General features: G+C 40.4%; 1 protein-coding gene and 2 long non-coding RNA genes across 4 annotated transcripts in view; 1 reads left to right on the plus strand and 2 right to left on the minus strand.

Moving 5' to 3' along the window:
• The window catches only part of LOC311049671, a 331,395-nt gene that overhangs the window by 158,834 nt on the left and 150,796 nt on the right, over window positions 1-21,765 (minus strand). The gene's annotated exons all lie outside the window — the stretch shown is intronic.
• Window positions 6,777-21,765, plus strand: part of LOC311049673 — a 388,479-nt gene continuing 373,490 nt past the window's right edge. The window contains exon 1 of the long non-coding RNA XR_014601218.1: window positions 6,777-6,821. This is a non-coding gene — a long non-coding RNA (uncharacterized lncRNA). The remainder of the gene's footprint in view (window positions 6,822-21,765) is intronic.
• Window positions 9,485-20,663, minus strand: rrp9 (ribosomal RNA processing 9, U3 small nucleolar RNA binding protein). 2 transcript variants are annotated; one of them, XM_084063412.1, is made up of 15 exons: window positions 20,483-20,663; window positions 19,472-19,566; window positions 17,987-18,099; window positions 17,812-17,879; window positions 17,663-17,704; window positions 16,600-16,726; window positions 16,108-16,232; window positions 15,892-15,984; window positions 14,429-14,529; window positions 13,592-13,726; window positions 13,093-13,155; window positions 12,711-12,856; window positions 12,070-12,149; window positions 11,850-11,923; window positions 9,485-9,917 (listed from the first exon to the last, which is right to left on the minus strand). In XM_084063412.1, the coding sequence occupies exons 1-15, from the start codon at window positions 20,564-20,566 to the stop codon at window positions 9,677-9,679; spliced, it is 1,587 nt and encodes a 528-aa protein (XP_083919538.1). In that variant the 5' UTR covers window positions 20,567-20,663; the 3' UTR covers window positions 9,485-9,676. The 2 variants fall into 2 exon arrangements, with proteins under 2 accessions (XP_083919538.1, XP_083919537.1); XM_084063411.1 differs by having other exon boundaries at window positions 12,699-12,856.

The following is a 21,765-nucleotide window of genomic DNA, read 5'->3' on the forward strand; positions in this document are numbered from 1 at the left end:
TTTTACTGTAACTCTAACTGGCTACACTAGGGCCTCGAGATTCAACATTCATGAGGGGGAACGATCGGATGCGGACATTAGTTGGGGAATCTGTGGCCTGGACCAGATCACACAGGTCAATCCAAAAGGAAAACCAGGCTTTCCGGTCACGTAGGAACTTAATGGGAGCTTAAAGTGTATTGATCCAAAACAAACAAAATTGATTGATTGATCGTCAAAATAAACATGCTCTGATGCACGCGGCCCACCCATCTAACCTCTTAACACGGCTGCCGTGTTAAGTGGTCAGATGGGTGGGATGGTACAAACATGTTTATTGTGGAGAGGGCAAGATGGTACAAGACACAACAGATGGACATGTGCTGTCATGACAGAGGCTTTGTGTGTGTGTGTGTGTGTGTGTGTGTGTGTGTGTGTGTGTGTGTGTGTGTGTGTGTGTGTGTGTGTGTGTGTGTGTGTGTGTGTGTGTGTGTGTGTGTGTGTGTGTGTGTGTGTGTGTCTCTGATTGATCCTGTATATTGATTGGATCGATGCATAACAGGTGTCTTCACACCCAGCAGTGAGTCTAATTAGTTTGACTCAGGCCAGATGTGACTGCTTAAATCAGCTGTCATCACGTTACAGTAAAGCCTGTTCCAATTCAGAACAAATGGCACCGACCAGGCCAGGACCAGCAGTTTCCATGCCAAGGGCCCCCTAAACAGCCTTGACCTCTGGCTTGTGGCCCCCCTTTGTGAAATGGATAAAACAGAAAGAAAAATAATATTGTGAAAACAGCTCTCTCTCTCTCTCTCTCTCTCTCTCTCTCTCTCTCTCTCTCTCTCTCTCTCTCTCTCTCTCTCTCTCTCTCTCTCTCTCTCTCTCTCTCTCTCTCTCTCTCTCTCTCTCTCTCTCTCTCTCTCTCTCTCTCTCTCTCTCTCTCTCTCTCTCTCTCTCTCTCTCTCTCTCTCTCTCTCTCTCTCTCTCTCTCTCTCTCTCTCTCTCTATATCTCATCATCAGGCAGAAACCTTGTATCTCCATATTTCATTTTATCAGACACCCCCCTCAAATTCCATTTTAACCATGTTAGATTCATTTAAAACACACATCCTTGGTTCTGGTGACTGATATTGTCCTTTAATTTGTGAAGGGGCCATTTCATGTATATTTTATTATCTTTTTGGAACATGAAAACAATAAAACACAATCAAAAAATGAAATAAAATGAATGAAAAAAGTAATTGAAAAAACACAGCCCCTCCAAGTATTAGATGGACAATATCAGTCACCAGAAACAAGGATGGGTGTTTTTGATTAATTTATCATGTAGTCCATGGGCCAGACCAGATGTCGGTATAATATAATAATAATATATCATGATATTTTTGAGAAGCTCTATGTCTGTAGATAATATTTTGGTATTTTAACCCTTCCTGAGTCACAGCTAAATTGGTGTTATCAGCTGCCCTCCCCAATGAAAAATGGCATTTTAGACACGGGTGCATATATTGGTATTGGCTCATGTTCAGGACATATTGCAATGTTTTATATTATAGAGTTTAGTATCGTTGTTAAGGGTACACTTTGAGCTTTCATTCAAGCCCTTTCGTGAATATGTATGGTCATTGGATCTCTTCAAACTTTTAATAACACATTTTCCCACAATTTCCACCTAAACCATATATTTTCTTTGAGTGCTGTGGCATCAAGAAACATCTGAGACACAAAAAGTGGAATACTGGCACAACCCTAAGTAACCTTTGCCATCTTGAGTTATACCGACATCTAGTCTGGCCCATGAACTAATGGTTAAAATGGAGTTTGAAAATACAATGGGTTTGTATAGGAAGGGGGCGCATAGAATCAAATTAATATCAAATATCTAAATACTGAATCATGCAACATAAAAACTGTCTGTAGATGTTAAAATGACCCCAAACATGTTTGAAAGTGAAATATCCCTTTAAGTCTGTCTGTGGGTTTTATATAAAACCAATGAAAAGTATTAACATGAGCTTGTGACTAAATAATAACTATATTGGATCCATTGGAACACAGGTTATTTTCTTCCCCATTTCCTGAAGGTTTTGGACTTAAGTTTTCCACCTGACAATGACAATATATAAAATGTTCATTATATATATATATATATTAAGCAGATAGATCATGTACATTGTATGTACTACAGTCTAGTAGGCTTAATATATCAAACTTTTTAATACAGAGACACAAAACTTAATAGTTCTACATTGTCTGTTAGCCAGAGATTTTCCTCAAAAACAAAATCTTTATATTATAATTATAAGCCTTCAAGAATAAGCATAACATAACCATTTATCATCAGAGAATGACATTCCCGGAAAACATTAACGTATACATCTTTTGTGATTGAAAGATGTACGTTAGTGTTGGTACTGGCAATGCAACTCCCTCAGTTGTGAGGTCACATAACATAAAGCTAAAATACAAATGTACTACATTAGGACATTTTAGTAAAGGGATATTTTACTTTAATAAAATAAACATGACAAAAATATATACTGTATATATATAAAAATAGAAAAAAGTAATGGAAAAATCACGGCCCCCTCACGCAGTAGAAGAACATTCTACTGTGTTGTGGGGGGGGGGGGGGGATGATTTTCCATTAATTTTTTAAAATATATTTTTTCATATTTATTTAATTTGAAAGTGAAATATCCTTTTAACCCATTTAGACCGGGAACGACTCTGTGTCATTTTATAGATTTCTTTGGGCTATTAAAAAAATTGCAGATCTACAAGCTCGTAGCGCTGCACCGAGTGCCACGCTACGAGCTTGTAGATCTGCTCTCTTTTGTTTTTTTATCGTGAAAATTGGTGCAAATCTTTGAGTGTATATATTTTTTGAAACATTTTTAACTCAAATCTTTGCTTCTGGTGGGGTCCCTGGAACAAGATATTTTGAGATGGGGGGGGGTCCACGAACAAATACATATCAGTTTGGGGGTCCTTGACATGAAGAAAACAGTATGAGAATCACTGATATTATAGCAACATAAGTTTTTTTCAAAAACTAGGATTTAGAAGACATTTGTAGAATCCCCAGAAGCAAAGATTTGAGTTAAAAATGTTCGCTTTAAAAAACATACAGGGCTATATTCAAAGATTTGCACACATTTTCACAATTTTGAACTCTGTACCGCGCTATGAGCTTGTATATCTGCTATTTTTGAATAGCCAAAGAAATCTAAAATGACACACAGATGCTTTCCCTGTCCGGTCTTAATGGGTTAAGCCCTTTTCACCTTTCCAGGGTAAACCAAAAAAAAAAATGCAATTAAGGGCAGGTACACACTGCAGGACATTTGGTCCGATATTGCTGTCGCCGACCTTTTTTGGCGCTCGCCCACAGAACCTCCCGATCTGACGCAGATCGGCCTTTGATCGGCGAGATAATGCTCGCTGTGTGTGAAAGGCTCCACGACACGATGTGGCCGCGATTCTCCGTTCTGCGACGGCTTTCCGACCGTTTTCAGATAACTACCATGTTAGATATTCAAGACAGCACAGCAGACATTATCGTACAGTATGAAAGAAGCTGCGATCACCTTGCGAGGAGATGTACGCTACAGCCAATGAGAGCACATTACAGTCACCGTGGCTATGGAAGGTCGGTGGACCTGACCACAACAAACACATCCCCCGCATAGTTACCGATCTCTACAGTCATGTGATCAAGACGGATGCGTTTGATTTTTCATATTCCATCCTGATTGGCTAAGATTTACATCTAAAGTTTGCAGTAGTGGCTTGTTTTGAACAAAAAGCCGCAAATCATGAACGCAGCATCCGATTGCGGTCAAACTTTGCACGCACATTCACACTATGTTGAGGAGCAAATGCAACCCTTTAAACATTGGCCGTTATAGCGCCACCAGCAGGTCTAATTTAGCAAAACAATTGTTTTGAACAAAATGCCTCAAATCATGAATGCAGTGTCCGATTGCCGTGCAAGGCCTAAGAAGACATGGCTACCTTTTCACATTGGCCTATTATAGCGCCACCAGGAGGCCACAATAACCAACCTGACCTGGCGGAGACCTGTGCTCCGAGGAGCACTTTTTTTAAGTTTTCATCTTATTTTAGTTTTTCTTTTATTCTAGACAGTATGTTTTTCACCCTGTCCGTCCGTGTGTCCGTGTCATTCTGTCTGTCTGTGTAGAGCTAATCTCCGGCACTGTTGGCTTGATTGCAGCGAATATGTGCACACACACTCCCTGGATTTCAAGAACCTCTGCCCCACATCTTTCACATGGGCCTGTTATAGCGCCACCAGGAAGGAGGACGCTTTTTGCAAAACACATTTTTGATAGTACTCCTACAGATTTTGTTCAAACATCACGCAATTTGCTACACAGTATCTCTATAGTCATTAAACTAAACAGGGTCTTTCAGATTTTTCATATTCCATCCTGATTGGCTAAAAATGGCTTCCACAGTTTGCAGGAGTGCTCTGTTGTACCTACCAAAAAGTGACCTTTTCAAATGGCCCGGATTTACAGAGGACTATGTCTAAAAAAAATGTAATGCAAATTCTCTCTATCACACACACACACACACACACACACACACACACACACACACACACACACACACACACACACACACACAATAACAGTCACAACACAACCGACCTGATAGTGTACATCAGCCTTCAATTCCAGAGCCACAAACCAACAGTCACATGTTTCACTGCCACACCGGGCCCCAACAGCAACAGAGCTACAGCAACAGAGCGTGGGGTAGCGTGGGGTAGCTATGTGTGTGGGGGTGTATGGGTGGGTGGGTGTGTGTGTGGGGTGTGTTTGTGTTTATAAAAGCTCTGACAGCAACAGAGCTACATCTCTTGAACAACATCAGCACATGACACGTACAGCATCAACAGCACACAACAAAAACATCATACAACACAAACTGCAGAAGCATCATCCAGCAAAGGAAAGTAAGGTATGTCACCATTATTACATAATCACCTGATCGCAAGTATTTGAGATAATCGCAATACTTTTTCAGATAATCGGCATAATCATTTCCATGTTGAAGACATTGTTCATATGTTTTCAAACATTTTCAAAAATAGTGGAAATAGCAGACTGCTATTTCCACTATTCATGTTTTTTTAAAAGTATAAAGTTATTGAATTACACAAATTATTTGTCATATCTGACCCGTGCACCTTTTGTTTACGAAGACAGACACATTTTTTAATAATAATGTTACAATGCTCAATGTACAACGCAATAATTAATTAATTTGGCCTAGTTGATCGCAATTATTTGAGCAACAATTAATATGTCATAATCGTGACAGCCCTAAAGAGGTTCCTACTTTGAGTCGTCTTCATCAGCCGTCTTCAGGGGAAACCCCCGAGAAGGACGAGGTCTTCGGCCGTTCGACCGTGCGAAGACCAAGTCTTCGGAGGAATCCACCATGCAGACAAACCCATGGATAGAGAGAGATTTCCAGATCTCCATCTCTAGGGCAGGGCATCCTCGGATGAGCCTTCCAGCAGGCGTCTCCCATCATCTTCATCCTCCATACATCAGGTTGGCTTCACCAGTACTTTACATCTCTCTGGTTAGCTTCACCAGTACTTTATTAGAGGTGGATGGTCTGGGAGGGTGTTACACTGTAGGTGAGAACCTCAGTCTTCTGGGCATTTACGTATGTGTGTGGGGGTGTATGGGTGGGTGGGTGTGTGTTTATAAAATAAAAAAAGACTACTTTAGGGAGTCATCTAGACCTCCTAGTTGTAGTAGTGAAGCCCAGTTCTTGCTCCCCTCCTCCACTGATGGCCTGTCTTCATAGTCCACGCTTATAATGAAGAGGAGGGGGAGGGGGGTGTGTCCCCTCCAACACCTCTGCCAGCCTTGAGTATCTGAATGAAAGAAAGACAATTTCACAATTTCAAGTAACCGAGAGCCACATACACGTATACTGTATCCTGTCACAACATTGTTACAGTCTGGCTCAGAGACTATAACAAAAAAGGGGAGACGACACGGAGGAATACATAAATAAATGTAAAGTTTATTTACCAAATCGTGAAAGAATAATAATTAATTAATAAGTCAAGTTTCCAACGCATAAAGGCAGGGAAACATGCTGCCTGAAACTGAACCTAATAACTGAACATAAAGAACTCAAATACAAATGCTCTCCTGGTGCGGCCACACGCCTGTGACCTGGGGAGGACTGAAGAGAATGAACTGTTGTAGAGTGGGGCTTTTATAGAGTGAGGAGACAATTGGCCAGGTGTCTCCCCTTCCACTGATCATCTCAGCCTCCACACTCCAACCCAGCACTGCAATGGAATGTTAAAGGGACACACACACATAATCCTATAGCAAAGGCCCAGGGGGCCGTCACAACATACACAGCCTAGTATACGTAGAGCTTGTAGATCGGCTATTTTCACAATGTTTGCCTCTTTCTTACGTAATATTTGACCATTTGGCCAATTTAGTATTAAAAGTCATTCAATTGTAAACTTTATAAATGTGCAAATACCCTGTATACACTTATAGGGCATAGCAGTGGCGGCCATTTTGTGGTGTCACAGATAGAAAACCCATTATTTTTTCCCATGGAGATTTAAGAATTTTTTTTTTTATAAATTATTAAGCCTGGAACCAAGCTATCCAGGATCCTGATGATACTTACTGATACTTGAGTAAAAGTACCAATACAGCAATTTTGAAATACTCTATTGCAAGTACAAGTCTGGTATTCAAACTTTACTTCAGTAAAAGTACAAAAGTATTGGCATCAAAATATACTTAAAGTACCAAAAGTAAAAGTACTCATTATGCACAAGCGTTACAATGTGACGTGTTGTGAGTTTGTAGATCGGCTATTTTGAAATAGCCTAACTACTGTATAGGCTATACAGGGCTGAAGTGGTATGTTTTGTAATAATAATCCAAATCTATAAAGTAACCAGTAACCAAAGTTTTCAAATAATTGTAGTGGAGTAAAATACTTCTCTGGGATGTAGTGGAGTAGAAGTAAAAGTATTGGAAATTTAAAATACTCCAGTAAAGTAAAAGCTCCTCAAAATTGTACAGTACTTGAGTACATGTACTTAGCTACTTTATACCACTGACTAGGCTTGCATAGCCTGTCTTAGCATCACAATCAAACACAGCTCAACAATACAACATGACATGTTCACTTCACATCACATCACACAACACAACAATGCTTCATCCTGACTAGTTGTTGCTTTACCAAGTAAAATAAAAGAAATTAAAATAAAATGAAAACACACATTCCATCAATTCCTTTAATGCTAAGCCGCTAATTAGCTAAGCTCAAGCACCTGCAGAAACTCACCTGTTTGCTCAGATGGAGAAAATGTCTTGTCACACAAGCGTGTTTATAGCAGCTTTCACCACTCTGGTAAACACTGACAACTCTACTCAATGTTCATGTAGAGTAATGTTACATTATGAGTTGTTTATTTCGATCTTTTACTTCCAAACTTTGCAGAGCCTGTAACACACTGTGTGTGTGTGTGTGTGTGTGTGTGTGTGTGTGGGGGGGGGGGGGGGGCTGACAATTGGAGGACTTATAAAGCCCGCCCCTCCCTCCCTGCTCTCTAGGGAGTGTGGAGCAATAACTAAGTACCTCCCAGGGCAGGGTTTCTCAAAGTGGGTGCCCCGTGGCCAGTGGTGTGAAGTAACTAAGTACATTTACTCAAGTACTGTACTTAAGTAAAATGTTGTGGTATGTTCACTTTACTGGAGTATTTACAAATTGCAATACTTTTACTTCTACTCCACTGCATCTCAGAGGAAAATATTGTACTTTCACTCCACTACAATTATTTGAAAACTTTATTTACTAGTTACTTTGCGCTTTTGCAGATATAAATTATTACATTATAGATCTTACATTAACCACTTTAGCCCTAGTTTATACATAGGCTATTTGAAAATATCCGATCTACAAGCTCAACAGGTTGTTGTGAGCATATATATATATATATATATATATATATATATATATATATATATATATATATAGCCATGTATGCCATCCATTTATATTGTAGTTATGTTAGGTTCATTCTTTAATAAACATTTGTTATTTATTTTACACCTGATATTCCTTCCCTTATTTGTCATGGATTTGAGCCAGCCATGACACTGGGGACACCCTGCCCCCCTGGATTCACTGTTTATCTGTGCCAGATTACATTATCTGCCATATGTGTTTCTTCAAAACACACTACGGTCATGTGATCAAGATGTATGAGTCAGACCCCATTCCAATTAGCTATGACTGGCTTCCAAAGGGCCCTGGGTAGGCAACCCGGCCTGGCGGAGACCTGTGCTCTGAGGAGCACACTTTTCTAGTTATTATTAATTTGGGGGTCCTTGCCATGAAAATGTTTGAGAACAACTGGTTCAAACAACATTAGACAACAAGGCCAAAAAAGCAACTACACGTTCAAGCAACTTTACAGAAAAACAATCCCAAAGTCGCTTATAATAAGCGGACATGGCAACTCTGTCACAGCGGAATCAGCGCACTTGCCGTGCGAGAGAGAGAGAGAGGGAGAGGGAGAGAGAGAGAGTGGGAGAGGGAGAGAGGCATATCACCGGATACGTTGATTAAAATGAATTGGAATAAACACAAATGTATGTATTGGGTCTGACTCTGGAGATAGCATCCTAGTGAACTATCCTACAGTGTGTCAGCCCTTGTCGGGGATCAATCGTGTTGTGAAAACCACAACGATATTATGACAGACGATTTCAAGAAAAAAAAACTCCTGCAGTGTGTTATGCTTAACGATCAGATGACCCCCCGAGCACTTTAAGGTCCTGCAGTGTGTACCTGGCTTAAGTCAGACCTCTCCTCAAAGAACACAAGACAAAAAATATTGACTGATAATCCAATGAGAACAGAGGAGGATGCCTTCAACACGACTCAACTCCTGTGAGACTGGCTTCTTCTCAAAAGAGACTCCTCACCAACTGTGCAGGATTAATCTGTCAAAACCATCTCTGCTCTGTCCCAGCCGTTCCCATCTGATGGATTTAATAGCTCCAAGCTGTGGAAAACACTTTGTTGCCGTCAGGCTGAAACCTTGCATCTCCATATCTCAACTTTAATGTTTTTTTCCCCGTAAATGAATACCCTACGCAGAAAAGTAGTGAAAATAGCCGATATACAAGCTTACCACGCATCGCGACGTGTTGAGCTTGTAGATCGGTTATTTTAACCATTTAAAATGTTTTTTTTTTTAAAGGAATGGTTTTGGACATACAAGGTTTCCACCCAACAGCAACAACTTCCATCTCCAGGTCTCATGGGCACTTATCTACACAAAAGGATGAAATCACGCCACAAGGCAATCGGTGTTGAGAAATAGTATATCCTGTATTAGCAGAAATTATACAGGTGTAATTTCACACAATGAAGGCGTGGAATGGCGAAACAAATAAACAAATGAATTGGTGAAAAGGAGGTGCTAATTCCTTCTTTTATTTTAAGTATTGGTGCGTTGCTTTTTCTCAAAGGGAACATTGAAAAGTAGATTATAACGGACATTTTACGAAGCTCTCCAGTGGAATTAACTTGCTGAAAAAAACAAAATGAGAGAGTTCAACGCATAACACAAAATTAAAACAAATGGAAAACATATTAAGCAGTCTCCTGTTCTTTCGGCTCAACGTCATCATCGGGCTTGGCTTCTCCGTTTTGAGGAGAGTCTCCGTTTTGAGGAGCGTCTTCGGTTTGGGGAGCGTCTTCGTTTTGAGGAGCGTCTTCGTTTTGGGGAGCGTCTTCGTTTTGGGGAGCGTCTTCGTTTTGGGGAGTTTGTCTTTTAAGAGGAATAATGTAGATCCCATTCTTTGCTTCTTTCAATCTCCACCACCTGCCCAACCTTGAAGAAATGCAAAGAACAAACACATCAGAGAGAGAGCGACAGACAGCGAGAGGGAGAGAAAGAAAGGCCCGTCTGTTGGCAACCTAACACTGAGGATGTTTCATTATGCATGTATTAGATTAGAGCTTCATTTCTTTTTTCATTTGGTTTTGACATTACCAAACTAAAAACACAATTTCAAATATAAAGCAATCACATCATGTGGACGTGGGCAGTGTTGCCAGATTCTGTGAGAGAAACAAGCAACCAGGTCTAGGAAAACCAGCCCAAGAGAAGCGACAATGCAGGCCACATGAGCACTTTAACATATAAATCAGCTATTTGAAAATAGCAGATCTACAAGCTCACAACGCGTCGTGAGCTTGTAGATCGGCTATTTTCAAATAAAATCTTGCGGGGAAATTATAATAAGCCGATCTGGCAACCCTAGATGTGGGCATCCACGTCAAAACTGCTGGCTCCAATGTACACCACGGAGGTATCTCTATGATGTATGCACTGCTATGCAAATTAACTATCTGCATGTAGTGGTATTTACTGTATTATTCAGCATAAAAAAAATGCCTTTGAGATCATCTGTTCAGAGTACAATCCCACAGCGCCATCATGTAGCTTCCATTTGAGCATAACGTTCTCTGGCATTTTTCATATTAACCTCTGGGGGGGAAAGCAAATTAATAATCCTTCAGACTGTTAGAATGTGGTGATAATTAATAGGGATTCAGTGCCTATGTGGTACCTAGTCAAATATCGTTATGAAAATGAAATCCAATCAAACGTATGGGGCAGCAACTATATGAAATAAATCCTATTTTATACATTAACTACAACAATTATCTGCTTAAATTAAAGCTTCATAACGATTTCATAATACATTACCGATTGAGTCGGTCAATAGGCTAACTATGGAAGCCATAACAATTACAAAACGATCCACCTTCACAATATTCTTGAATCCAATGTGTTTTTTGTTGCTAATCACAAATTGGAAGCCGATATTCCATCTCAATCCGTTTGTTAAGAAGCTTAAGTACAAAATGTCAAACATAGGCTACTGCCTATAAACCTGTGGTGTAAAGTAACTAAGTACATTTATTCAAGTACTGTACTTAAGTACAATATAAATTATTACATTATAAAAACATACATTAACCACTTCAGCCCTATTTTATACATATGCTATTTGAAAATAATCGATCTACAAGCTCTACAGGATGCGACGCGTTGTGAGCTTGGAGATCTGCTATTTTCAAACATTTTAGTACTTTTGGTACTTTAAACTAAAGTACATTTTGATACCAATACTGTTGTACTATTTATTCAAGTACTTTTTTTAATTCCGGACTTTTACTTGTAACAGAGTACTTCTAGCATTGCAGTATTGATACTTTCACTTAAGTAAAACGTTTGAGTACTTTTTCCACCACTGCTATTAACAATAGGCTAATCATGCCATTAAAAGCTTGCTATGGTTGCATAGTGCCATCTAGTGGGGGATCTCAGGCATTGACACTTCTGGACGATCATTGATTAACCACATGAACCCACATGAACCCTAGCGTCCCTATTCTGGACATGTCATAATGGGTGAGCATACGGAAACGATAGCTGTTCTACAAGCTCACAACACGTTGCAACACGACAAGTTGTTGAGCTGAGATTTGGTGTACTGTAGAGGTACAAAAAAAAAGAGGGCCAGGAATACAAAGTATATAGGATTTAAGTGGTTCAAGCCTCTTCAGAACCACCAATAACAGTCACATATATGTGTTTAAAATATGAATATTTAAAATGTGTTAAAAATAATAATAAAAAAGGAACGGTTTTGGACATATCCACCCGACAGCGACGATATCAATGTTGAATACAGAGACAATAAACATAACGTGGCAAGCAAATGTTTGAGCCCATGTCCATTACTCCATTTACCTGTGCTCTTGTCCAACACCTGCCACCAGGAACTGACCGGAGCTTGAGAACTTCAGGCTGTTGACGAAGCCCGTCTGGGATAAAGAGGAGAGACACACACAATGGTGATTCAGTAAAATATCCCGAGTACTTTTTCCACCACTGAAAGCATGTAGCATATTTTCTTTTTTTAGTACTAAAACAAATGAGAAAGGGGGTCAAACCGAGGGGCCTCACTTACCACCGGTATGCTGAAGAGAGGCTTCAGTCCTTTGAAGCCCTGGCCACACTTCCACAGTTGCACCTTTGAGTTGTGGGAACCTGAAGACAGAATCATTGTAGATTTTGAAATATTTATTTCCTCTACTTCCTGGAACTTTAAACGGAAAAAAAGGGCTCTTGTTGCATTAACCACATGAACCCTAGCAAGCCTATTCCGGGCATGTCATAATAGGCGAGCATCTAGAAAAATAAGCGAATGTTCAGTGCAAATAGCCCATCAACAAGCTCATAATGTGTTGTGTTATGAGCCTTGATTGGTACAACGAAGCAAAAGAAAGACAACTACATTCAGGGAGTTACTTCCTTGGCCTAAAGGCAGCATGCAAAAGAAATTTGGCAAAAAATCTGGTCCAGTGGTTTGTGAGATTATCCCCGGACTCTCAGACTCAGGGGCACCTTAAAGATTATGTGTGACCATTTTGCATAGTACTAAGAGCATGTGCCATGTCTACAGTCACGTTACACAGACAAGTCAGCCAATGAATGAACGTAAAGTGAAAAACATGGTATGTCTTGTTGTTGTTACTCTCCCACACAACATAGACACGCCATGTTGTGTGCCGTCCATGTTTAGAAAAGGACTCTCACAGCTAGAAGCACCTGAGGCGACCGTGTCGGAGTTGTGAAGCGCCGCTACCGACGACACCCAATGAGGCTGCTCCAGCCCCGCCTCGCCCTGGCACCCGTGGGCCTGCTTCACCGTTCCCAAGGGCTTCTTCTTGTTGACACTCCAAAGAGACAGAGAGCTGCCAAACAAACAGGAAAACGATACATAAGTAGGTAGCCTTGAGAACTGCTGGTTCCGAAGCCATGTGACCCATATAGGTTAGGAGCCCATTTTCTTGATGTAAAAGTTAGTCTTTGGAATCACTCGGCCGGGAGTTGAACCCCTGACACTCTAACCATAAAGCCTCTGAGCTGGTAGTTGGGTCGTACTTGGTGAAAACTAACTTGCCATTGGGTGACACAGTGGAAGGCTTACCCGTCATCTGCTCCGGTTATCATGTGCTCCTCGTTGATGAGCTGGATACAGTCAATTGAGCCGCTGGAGACGATCAAAGGAGAGGCAGTTACACTACTAGGCAAGCCAGTTAAAAGACGCTAATTATGTGACAGTCACAGGTTTATTCTGAAATAAGCAGTGGCTCAGACGGTTAAGGTTAACCCTTTCAGACCTCAGGCCAATTCTACAAAATGTCTTCTGAATCCTAACAGTTTTCTGAAAAAACCCTTTGTTACTATATCAGTGGTGCTCCAACTTTTTCATGTCAAGGACCCCCAAAATGATGTTGTTCCAAGGACCCCCAGAAGCAAAGATTTGAGTTTTGTTCGCTTAAAAATATATATATATATATTCAAAGATTTGCACAAATGTGTACGATAACAAAAAACATTTGCAGATCTATAAACTGAAACATCCCCGATTTGCTTCCGATTGCGGACCCTGCTCTCCAACCACACCAAACAGCAGAGATACTCACTCGTGGCCATTAAACACCAGCTGAGACTCTTCCGCGATCTTCCACACCCTCACAGTTCTGTCTCTCCCACCTGAGGTCACGCAGCGCTCACGACTCAGGCAGTCCAGTCCAGTGATGACATCCTGATGGCCAAACCTACACACGTTCACAATGATAAACCGGTGATTCTCAAACTTTCTCAAGGACCCCCTAGTTTGACATGCTTTGGGCCCACGGACCCTCACTGGGTTTCATGACAATCAGGCGATTCACCCTCAAGTTATTTAGCTAAACAGGCAGACCTTTTCAATCATCAACATGTTAACCCATTAAGACCTAACAGTTTTCTGAAAAAAACGTATGTTTCTATATCAGTGCTGCTCAAACTTTTTCATGTCAAGGACCCCCAAAAGTATGAATTTGGCCGCCAACCCCCATCTCAAAAAATGTTGTTCCAGGGACCCCAGAAGCAAAGATTTGAGTTAAAAATGTTCGCTTTAAAACAATATATATTCAAAGATTTGCACACATTTTTCAAGATTTTTCAAAAATAGCAGATCTACAAGCTCATAGCGCGGCACTCGGTGCCGTGCTATGAGCTTGTATATCTGCTATTTTTGAATAGCCAAAGGCTATTGTGGTTAAAATTATTAAGTGGTTAAAATTATTGTGACGCTATGTTAACTAATTTAGCTGGGGACCCCCTGGTACCCCCCAAGGACCACTGGCTGAGAACCACTGTGTTATACGGTTATCAAATGAACACACAGACAGACAGGACAGTTTACCGCTGCCACACATTGCTGCGGGCAGAGCAATCACGTCATCGCGGTCAATGGTGCTCGGGTAGGTACTCACAGAGTTTCCACGTAGGCGTTCTCATCCACGTTCCACACCTTGACCGAGCGATCGTGAGACGCGCTGTACAGATCGTGAGTTCCTCTCCTGAACGAAAGACCCTGCAAAGTTTAAGTTGTTGATGATTCATAAGAGCAGGATGTTTCAGATTGCACATAAGAGAAGACAATATGGTTGAATTCATATATGTGTACAATAGGGATGGGCAATATTATCGATATGGCAATATTTTATTTCCCGATACTCTCAGGCCGTCGTATCGATACTTTAAAAAAAGTTTCTTTTTGATACAGGCTTTATGAAAAAACATTCAAAGAACCTATCACTGATCTGCAGCTCCTCAGTCAGGGGTATATATAAACTGAATGTTTGATGATTTAATGTCCTTGAGCTCCATATATCAAGCTCTAATATGTATCATATCGCAATATATCACAATATATCGCAATATGTATCGTATCGCAATATATCGTGATATAATCGTATCGTGTTCGTGACCCAAGTATCGTATCGTGAGGTTCTTGCCAATAGTGGCAAGAACATCACCTATTGTGCACATCCCTAGTGTACAATATGGTTGAGAAAAAGATTATAATAAATTATATATAGAGAATTTTTCAGATTCTACACAAGATAATATGGTTAAATACATATGCAGTCCATACCCAGGGAGGTGTGCACTCAAAGGTGTTTGTAGACTTTGGGTTATGCACTGTGTACACAGTATTTGCTTAGTTAAACTTTTGGAGAGGAGGCTGCTCATTTGATCATGGCTGTGTGTAACAACCCGGTCATTAACCTGATGTTGATGATCCATAAGAAGTCCATGTTTACATCGTTTCAGCTACGCTATTTGTGCCAATAACAAAATGTCCATGATTCGAACATAACACTAATAAACAGTCACGCGGTATGGAAATAATATCCAACGCGCTCGTCAGCTCATAAAACACTTTCTGTGGGCACGGCTCCAAAATCAAAGTCCATAACTTTGGAGCTGTGAGCCAGGTCTGTCTGTTGGCGTTCTCTGTGTGTCGCTGTGTGTGTGTGTATACTATTAGTAGCCCCAAAGCTAAATCCACCAAGCGGCTACAGATCCTATAGTCTGCAGGGAGCGTAACCATGACAACAGAGGCTATAGGCCGACAGGCCGTGGCCACGTGTGCACAGGAACTTCAAATCTCCGCTGCTTACAGTATGACAGAGTTGACAAAAACGCTAAACACAGCTTACATTTGGGAAAACAGGCTCACTGTCTTTGCTAATGGTCAATGTCCGTGTGCAAGTTCAGATCAATTACTCAACTCATTGAGGGATCAGACAGAATGACGGACAGAGGTTATTTAAGTGTATGTACATAGAGAGAAGAGAGAGAGAGAGAGAGACTTTTCAGCATGTTAATGTGAGACACATTAGCAGAGAGACACTTTTCAGCATGTTAATGTGAGATTAGCGGGTCTTACCGACACAGGACCACGGTGTCCTGTGAACTTATATAGGTGTTTACACGTTTCTGCCTCCCAGATCATTATCAACTTGTTCATGTCTCCAGTGGCCTAAAAAAGGATTGAAATCAAGTAGATGCTGTTACCATTACATAATGTCACATGTAAGTGTACAATGAACAATGGCAGGTGTTACAGATGGTTAAAATGACCGTACCGGACACTATAACTCACCAGGTACTTTCCATCTGATGAAATGGACATACAGAGGATAGTGGCCGTGTGTCCGACATGGCGATCCTCTGTACCCTTCCGTCCACCGGTGATCGTGTGCAGTTTCTTACCGCTCACTACATCCCCTGAGAAACAGAATGATAGGGAGCGGTCAACGATCAGAGGAATAGTCGTCCACCATGTACCAGTGTTCGTTTTGACAGCAAATTCTTATTTAGTCTTTTAGTCTTAGTCAAAAGCATTACATTTTCACACATTTTCAAGTTTTTTCAAAAAATAGCAGATCTACAAGCTCATGAGCTTGTAGATCTGCTATTTTTGAAAAGCCACGTATAAAATAATGAAGTTGTTAAAGTCGAAAATGACACAGACGCTTTCCCGGTCTTAATGGATTAACAGCGAACACATAGCCGATCTGCAAGTTCAGTTCTGAGCTTGTAGATCAGCTACCTTCGCTATTGGGCGTGTGTGGTGAAAGGCTAGAATACTGACATTTAATAATGGAGCAGTCTTTAGCAGCAGAGAAGATGTACTTGTCATCGGGTGAGATGACCAGACACGTAACTGGCAGTTTGTGCCCTCTCAACAGACGGATCTCAGAGGCATCTGGGGGCAGCAGCTGAAAAGTCCAAACAACATCAGTCAATATTTAAAAAGGATGTTATTATGTCACTGTGTTGAATTCACAGTTATAATTATGGGTGCAACGGTTTAATCACATTAATCGATCCCTGGGTATGTCGTTGGCAAGCTATGCATACTATGTCTATAATGCCTTATAAATATACTTATAATACATTATGATGTGCTTATAACACTGTATAATTACAGTTATGAGAGCTTATAAATATTCATAATTCTTTATAACAATAAGCATAACACATTAAAAAGCATTATATAATGACTGATAAGGTCAAGTGTAAATGCATTGTGATATGCATTTAACACTGTATAATTACAGTTATAAGCACTCATAAGTACTCATAATGCAATCATAACACATTACAAACCAGTTCATAATGACACTTTCTATGTTAATTCTCATAATTGTAAGACATTATAATCATGTTGTAATGCTTTATAATCACCATTAAAATGCATTGCAATCACTGTTAAAATGCATTATACTGTCATTAAGTCGCTATAAGTGGTCATTTGTTGCTTTAAAACATTATAGACACAATTATAATAGTTGACCGTATAAGTCATTATAGAATGCTTTATAATGCGTTATGATTATTGTTATAAAGCATCATGAGCATTAATGAGTTCTTATAACTATAATTATACAGTGTTATAATACAGATTATAATACATTATAAGTATGTTTATAATGCATCATAGACATGGGATGCATAGCAAGTGTTACCAAAGTTTCAAAACACTGTTAAATAATTTGTTGATATACAGCTTTGTTTTTTACACGCTTCTCAATTATCAAATGCATCGAAAAAGTAATTGCTAGCGAGTTGCGGCCCTAGTTATAATTCATAGCACTCTTAAGAATGCTAATTCATTCAGACAGTAAACACAGGAGAGGGAAGGACACACTCACGTCTTTGGCAATGAGTCGCTGCAGCTTTCCTTTCTGCTCAAGCTGTAGGGTCAGATCAGAGGTCAATATTACATCATTATCAACACAAAAAAAAACAATGATCACAATACAGATGAAATCTCATTCACAAAACAAAGTAATTCTCTTACAACTTCATCCTGAAGTCTTCCAGCAACTAGGTCATCCTGGAATGTGTCCTCTTCTGCTTTATTTTCCTCTGTTCAACAAAGATACACACTTCATTTGATAATGATCACAACTGGGGTATTTTGCCATGATGATGGTTAATACTGAACGGCTAGCGGCGCAGACCGTGAGACTCACCCTCGTCCTTTAATTGGTCAAGATAGAGTTTAGCTAATCTAAGTTTCTTCTCCTGTGGCGTTTCGTCATATTCAATCTCTTCCTTGGCCGGCCTCTTCTTTTGCACTCCTTGGCTGTTGAATAACAGGTACAATAAAACAGTATTTAAACAGATACCTTAGATCATTGGTTCTCAAAGTGGGGTCCGGGGACCCCCAGGGGTACTTGAGGGGGTCCCCGGCTAAATGATGGACAGGAACCAAATGGACCCTTTGGTCTGTAACTCTGAGAGTGTACAAATGGAACCAAATGGACCCGTTAGGGTCCATTTGGTTCCATTTGTACTCTCTCAGAGTTAAATTAACATTGATTTTACAATATGAATTGGGGTCCCAGAGATATAAATGCCATTAAATGGGGGTCCATAGCCTATAATGCATGTCAAACTGGGGGTCCTTGAAATTATTTTTTTATGGGGGTGCCTGGCTTATATTTTCAAATGGGGGTCCACGGGCTAATAAGTGTCAATTTGGGGGTCCTTGACATGGAACAGTTTGAGAACCACTGCATTAGATGTATGTAGTGTGTGGTCAGATCCATCAATGAGAACAGTCCTCCTAGCCATAGAATGTATTACATGATACCTTTCTGTGACACATTAATTTACGGAAAAACATAGAAAGTTAAAATATGGAGATGCGGTTTCTGCCCGACACAGCAACGATAACACACAGCCATATAGGTCACACCCATATTAACCTCTTTAGGAGGAGGTGATCGCCGTGGCATTCTAATTTGTAGTACTCACCCAATACATCGTTGCTGTCGGGCTCTTATCTGCACATTTGAACTTTTTGTGTTTTATTTTCAGTCACACTACAGCGTCACATAAAAGCATCAAAAGTAGCAGATCCACAAGCTCGAAACTGAGATTGTAGACCTGCTACTTTTGAATTTGAATCCTGAAAAGTAACAGTTTTGGACATAATGAGGTTTACAAGAAGACTTGAGGTCAGCTCTTGACTTGTCATTTATAGGGTTGGGATCCGGAACCCCAAATCTCAGCAATTTATTATTGGGTGAGTACACACACAGTGCTACAGGTTAAAGGAGTAGTTCACCCAAAAAAATGAGTTATTTTCTATCAATTACACAATCAATTTATGGAGATGTTTTGCATTTGACGCATTCCTAAGCCAATAGTTTGATGACTGGCATAGTCTCTAGTAGGAGACTTGTGGACTTTGCGGAATCTACTACCGGAGACATTAGCATCTTTCCGGCCGGAAATCAAATTATTGGTTCAGGAATGCGACAACAACAAAACAATCTCCATGAATTCAAGGCTTCATGGGGTGTGTAATTGATCTTTTTTTGGGGTGAACTACTTTAAATACAAGGCAGTCTAACCTGGGAGTGATCTCTAGCTGTGGACATTATGCAATACATGACATGTATGTGACATCACAGCCATTCTAGAGCTAAATCAGTCTGTGATATGTTCACCTCTCTCCCTCGGAGTCACTGGAAATCTCTTCGTTGTATTTGGCCTTAGTTTTCTTCACTCGTCCTTTACTAATAAGTCCTGAGCCGCCATCGATCTGCAACAATATCAGAAACAAACACCACAATTAGTCAGCCGTCAACATGCACAATAAAATCAAGTGTTAAAGCCGCAGTCAGTAGGTTTCATGTCCTACCGGGATTTGAATGTGGTCAATCAAAGACAGAACGACTACTTGGCCAGGGGGATATTATTGCACTTATAAAGCTTCAGGCAGTACTACTCGTCCACCAGTAGGAGTCCTACCCGGACACCAGGATCTAAATGTGCCAATGAGAGAGTAGGGAGACCTCCTCCAACCACAGCAGATGTAGTGGTTATATTAGCGTTATCTATAATATAGATCAGGGGTTTTCAACCAGTGGTCCGGGGACCACCAGTGGTCCTTGAGGGGGTTCCAGGGGGTCCCCAGCCAAATTAATAGTTGGCAACCAAATTGACCCTTGTATGTCTGTAACTCTGAGAGTGGATAATGGGACCCCCAAGAAATCTAAATGGTTTAGTCCCTGGCATATCTTTTCAAATGGGGGTCCCTGGGCTAATATTTGTCAATTTGGGGGTCCTTGATGCAAAAAAGGTTGAAAACCACTGATATAGATAAGTATATTATCCACTTTGAGGACCACTGCTTTAACCATGCTGTATGATATAGAGTCTATATCATACAGAATGGTTAAAGCAGTGATTCTCAAAGTGGGGTCCAGGGTCCAAGTCATCAATCAAAACGTTTGAGAACCACATGTTTTTTTCTTTTTTAAACCAACGTTTTATTCATTAAAGTACATTCTGTATTACTGTTTTACTGTCTGTAATGCTCTTACTAGGACTAGCAACACTGGCTGATAAGTGACATTATACTATTTGCTATTTGGAAAGAAAACGTCAAACTCCTAGAATGAAGTATGGTTACAGCTACATTTGTAACTATCTTGCTAACAGTTAGTTGAGCTTACCTTTCTTTTTTTCGTTTGCTTGGGGTCGCTTCCTTTTTGGGAGAGCTTCGGGTTGTCCTTCTTCTTTATGAAGAAAGAAGACATGACGAAAAGTTACAAGCCGTCAGGTCTCGGAAAAGAAGCTTTTCTAAAGATGTGTTTCGCACATTTAAAGACAACATTCATCCCCACATGGGTTTCCCTCAACCACACTATGAGCTCTGAAGCCCCGCCCATGCTCAGTGTTGCCATGTTGTGTGAGAGAAACAAGCAACCAGTGGTCTAGGAAGACAAGCCCAAAAGAAGGAACCAGACTAGGGCACTAGACTACTAGGCCACTATGAGCACTTTAAACCTATATACTGTATACATTTAAAATTGCAGATCTAAAAGCTTGTAGATCTGCTATTTTCAAAAGAATCTTGGAAAACATGTGAACATTTTTGGAATATTTTCACAACACCAATCTGGTACATGGGTCCCATGGCACAAACTATTTTCAGTCCGCAGACAAATACATATTAATTTGGGGGTCCTTGACATGACAATGGTTGAGATGAGAACCACTGGTTTAAACAACATTAGGAAACAATTTTGGGCTTGTTTCAAACAAGCCCAAAATAAGCAACTACACTTTAGAAACAAACCCCAAAAACCACCACTACCAGTATTTTACAAGCAACTTCACAGAAAAACAAGCCCAAAGTCGCTTATGATAAGCGGACATGGCAACGCTACCCCTGCTGTGTATTTGTGGACAGTGATTGGATGATACAGCCTTACGTCCCGCCTTCTTTTCCAAATACACGGGTTTCATTGGCTGAGCAGCGTTGGCAAAGTAAAACAGGAAACTGGTACGGCAGTCAAATGTTTCCCCCGGAAGATCGTTTCGTGTTCACCGTTCTCTTCCGCAAAAATACAAGTAAACGAATAAATAAAATAAACACACCACCACATTTAACTTGATATAAACGTGTCACATTGTGTAGTAAATATATGTCACAATAAATGCACAAAGTACGGTAAATGTCTACGTTTCTAGGCAGACCGGGGAAATGTAGATTTAAAAAAAGGGGAAGTAAACACACGTCAGAGAGTGGTCCGTCCGCCAGAATAACGGCGTTGCCATGTCGGCTTATTATAAGCAACTTTGGGCTTGTTTTTCTGTAAAGGTGCTTGTAAATAATATATTGGTAGTTGCGGGCTTGCGGCTGCTGGTGGCGGTTTTTGGGGCTTCTTTCTAAAGTGTAGTTTCTTTATTTGGGCTTGTTTCTATAGTGTAGTTCCTTATTTGGGCTTGTTTC

Source organism: Gymnoscopelus microlampas (genome assembly GCF_963454915.1).
Source record: "Gymnoscopelus microlampas genome assembly, chromosome: 7".
Taxonomy (NCBI): Eukaryota; Metazoa; Chordata; class Actinopteri; order Myctophiformes; family Myctophidae; genus Gymnoscopelus; species Gymnoscopelus microlampas.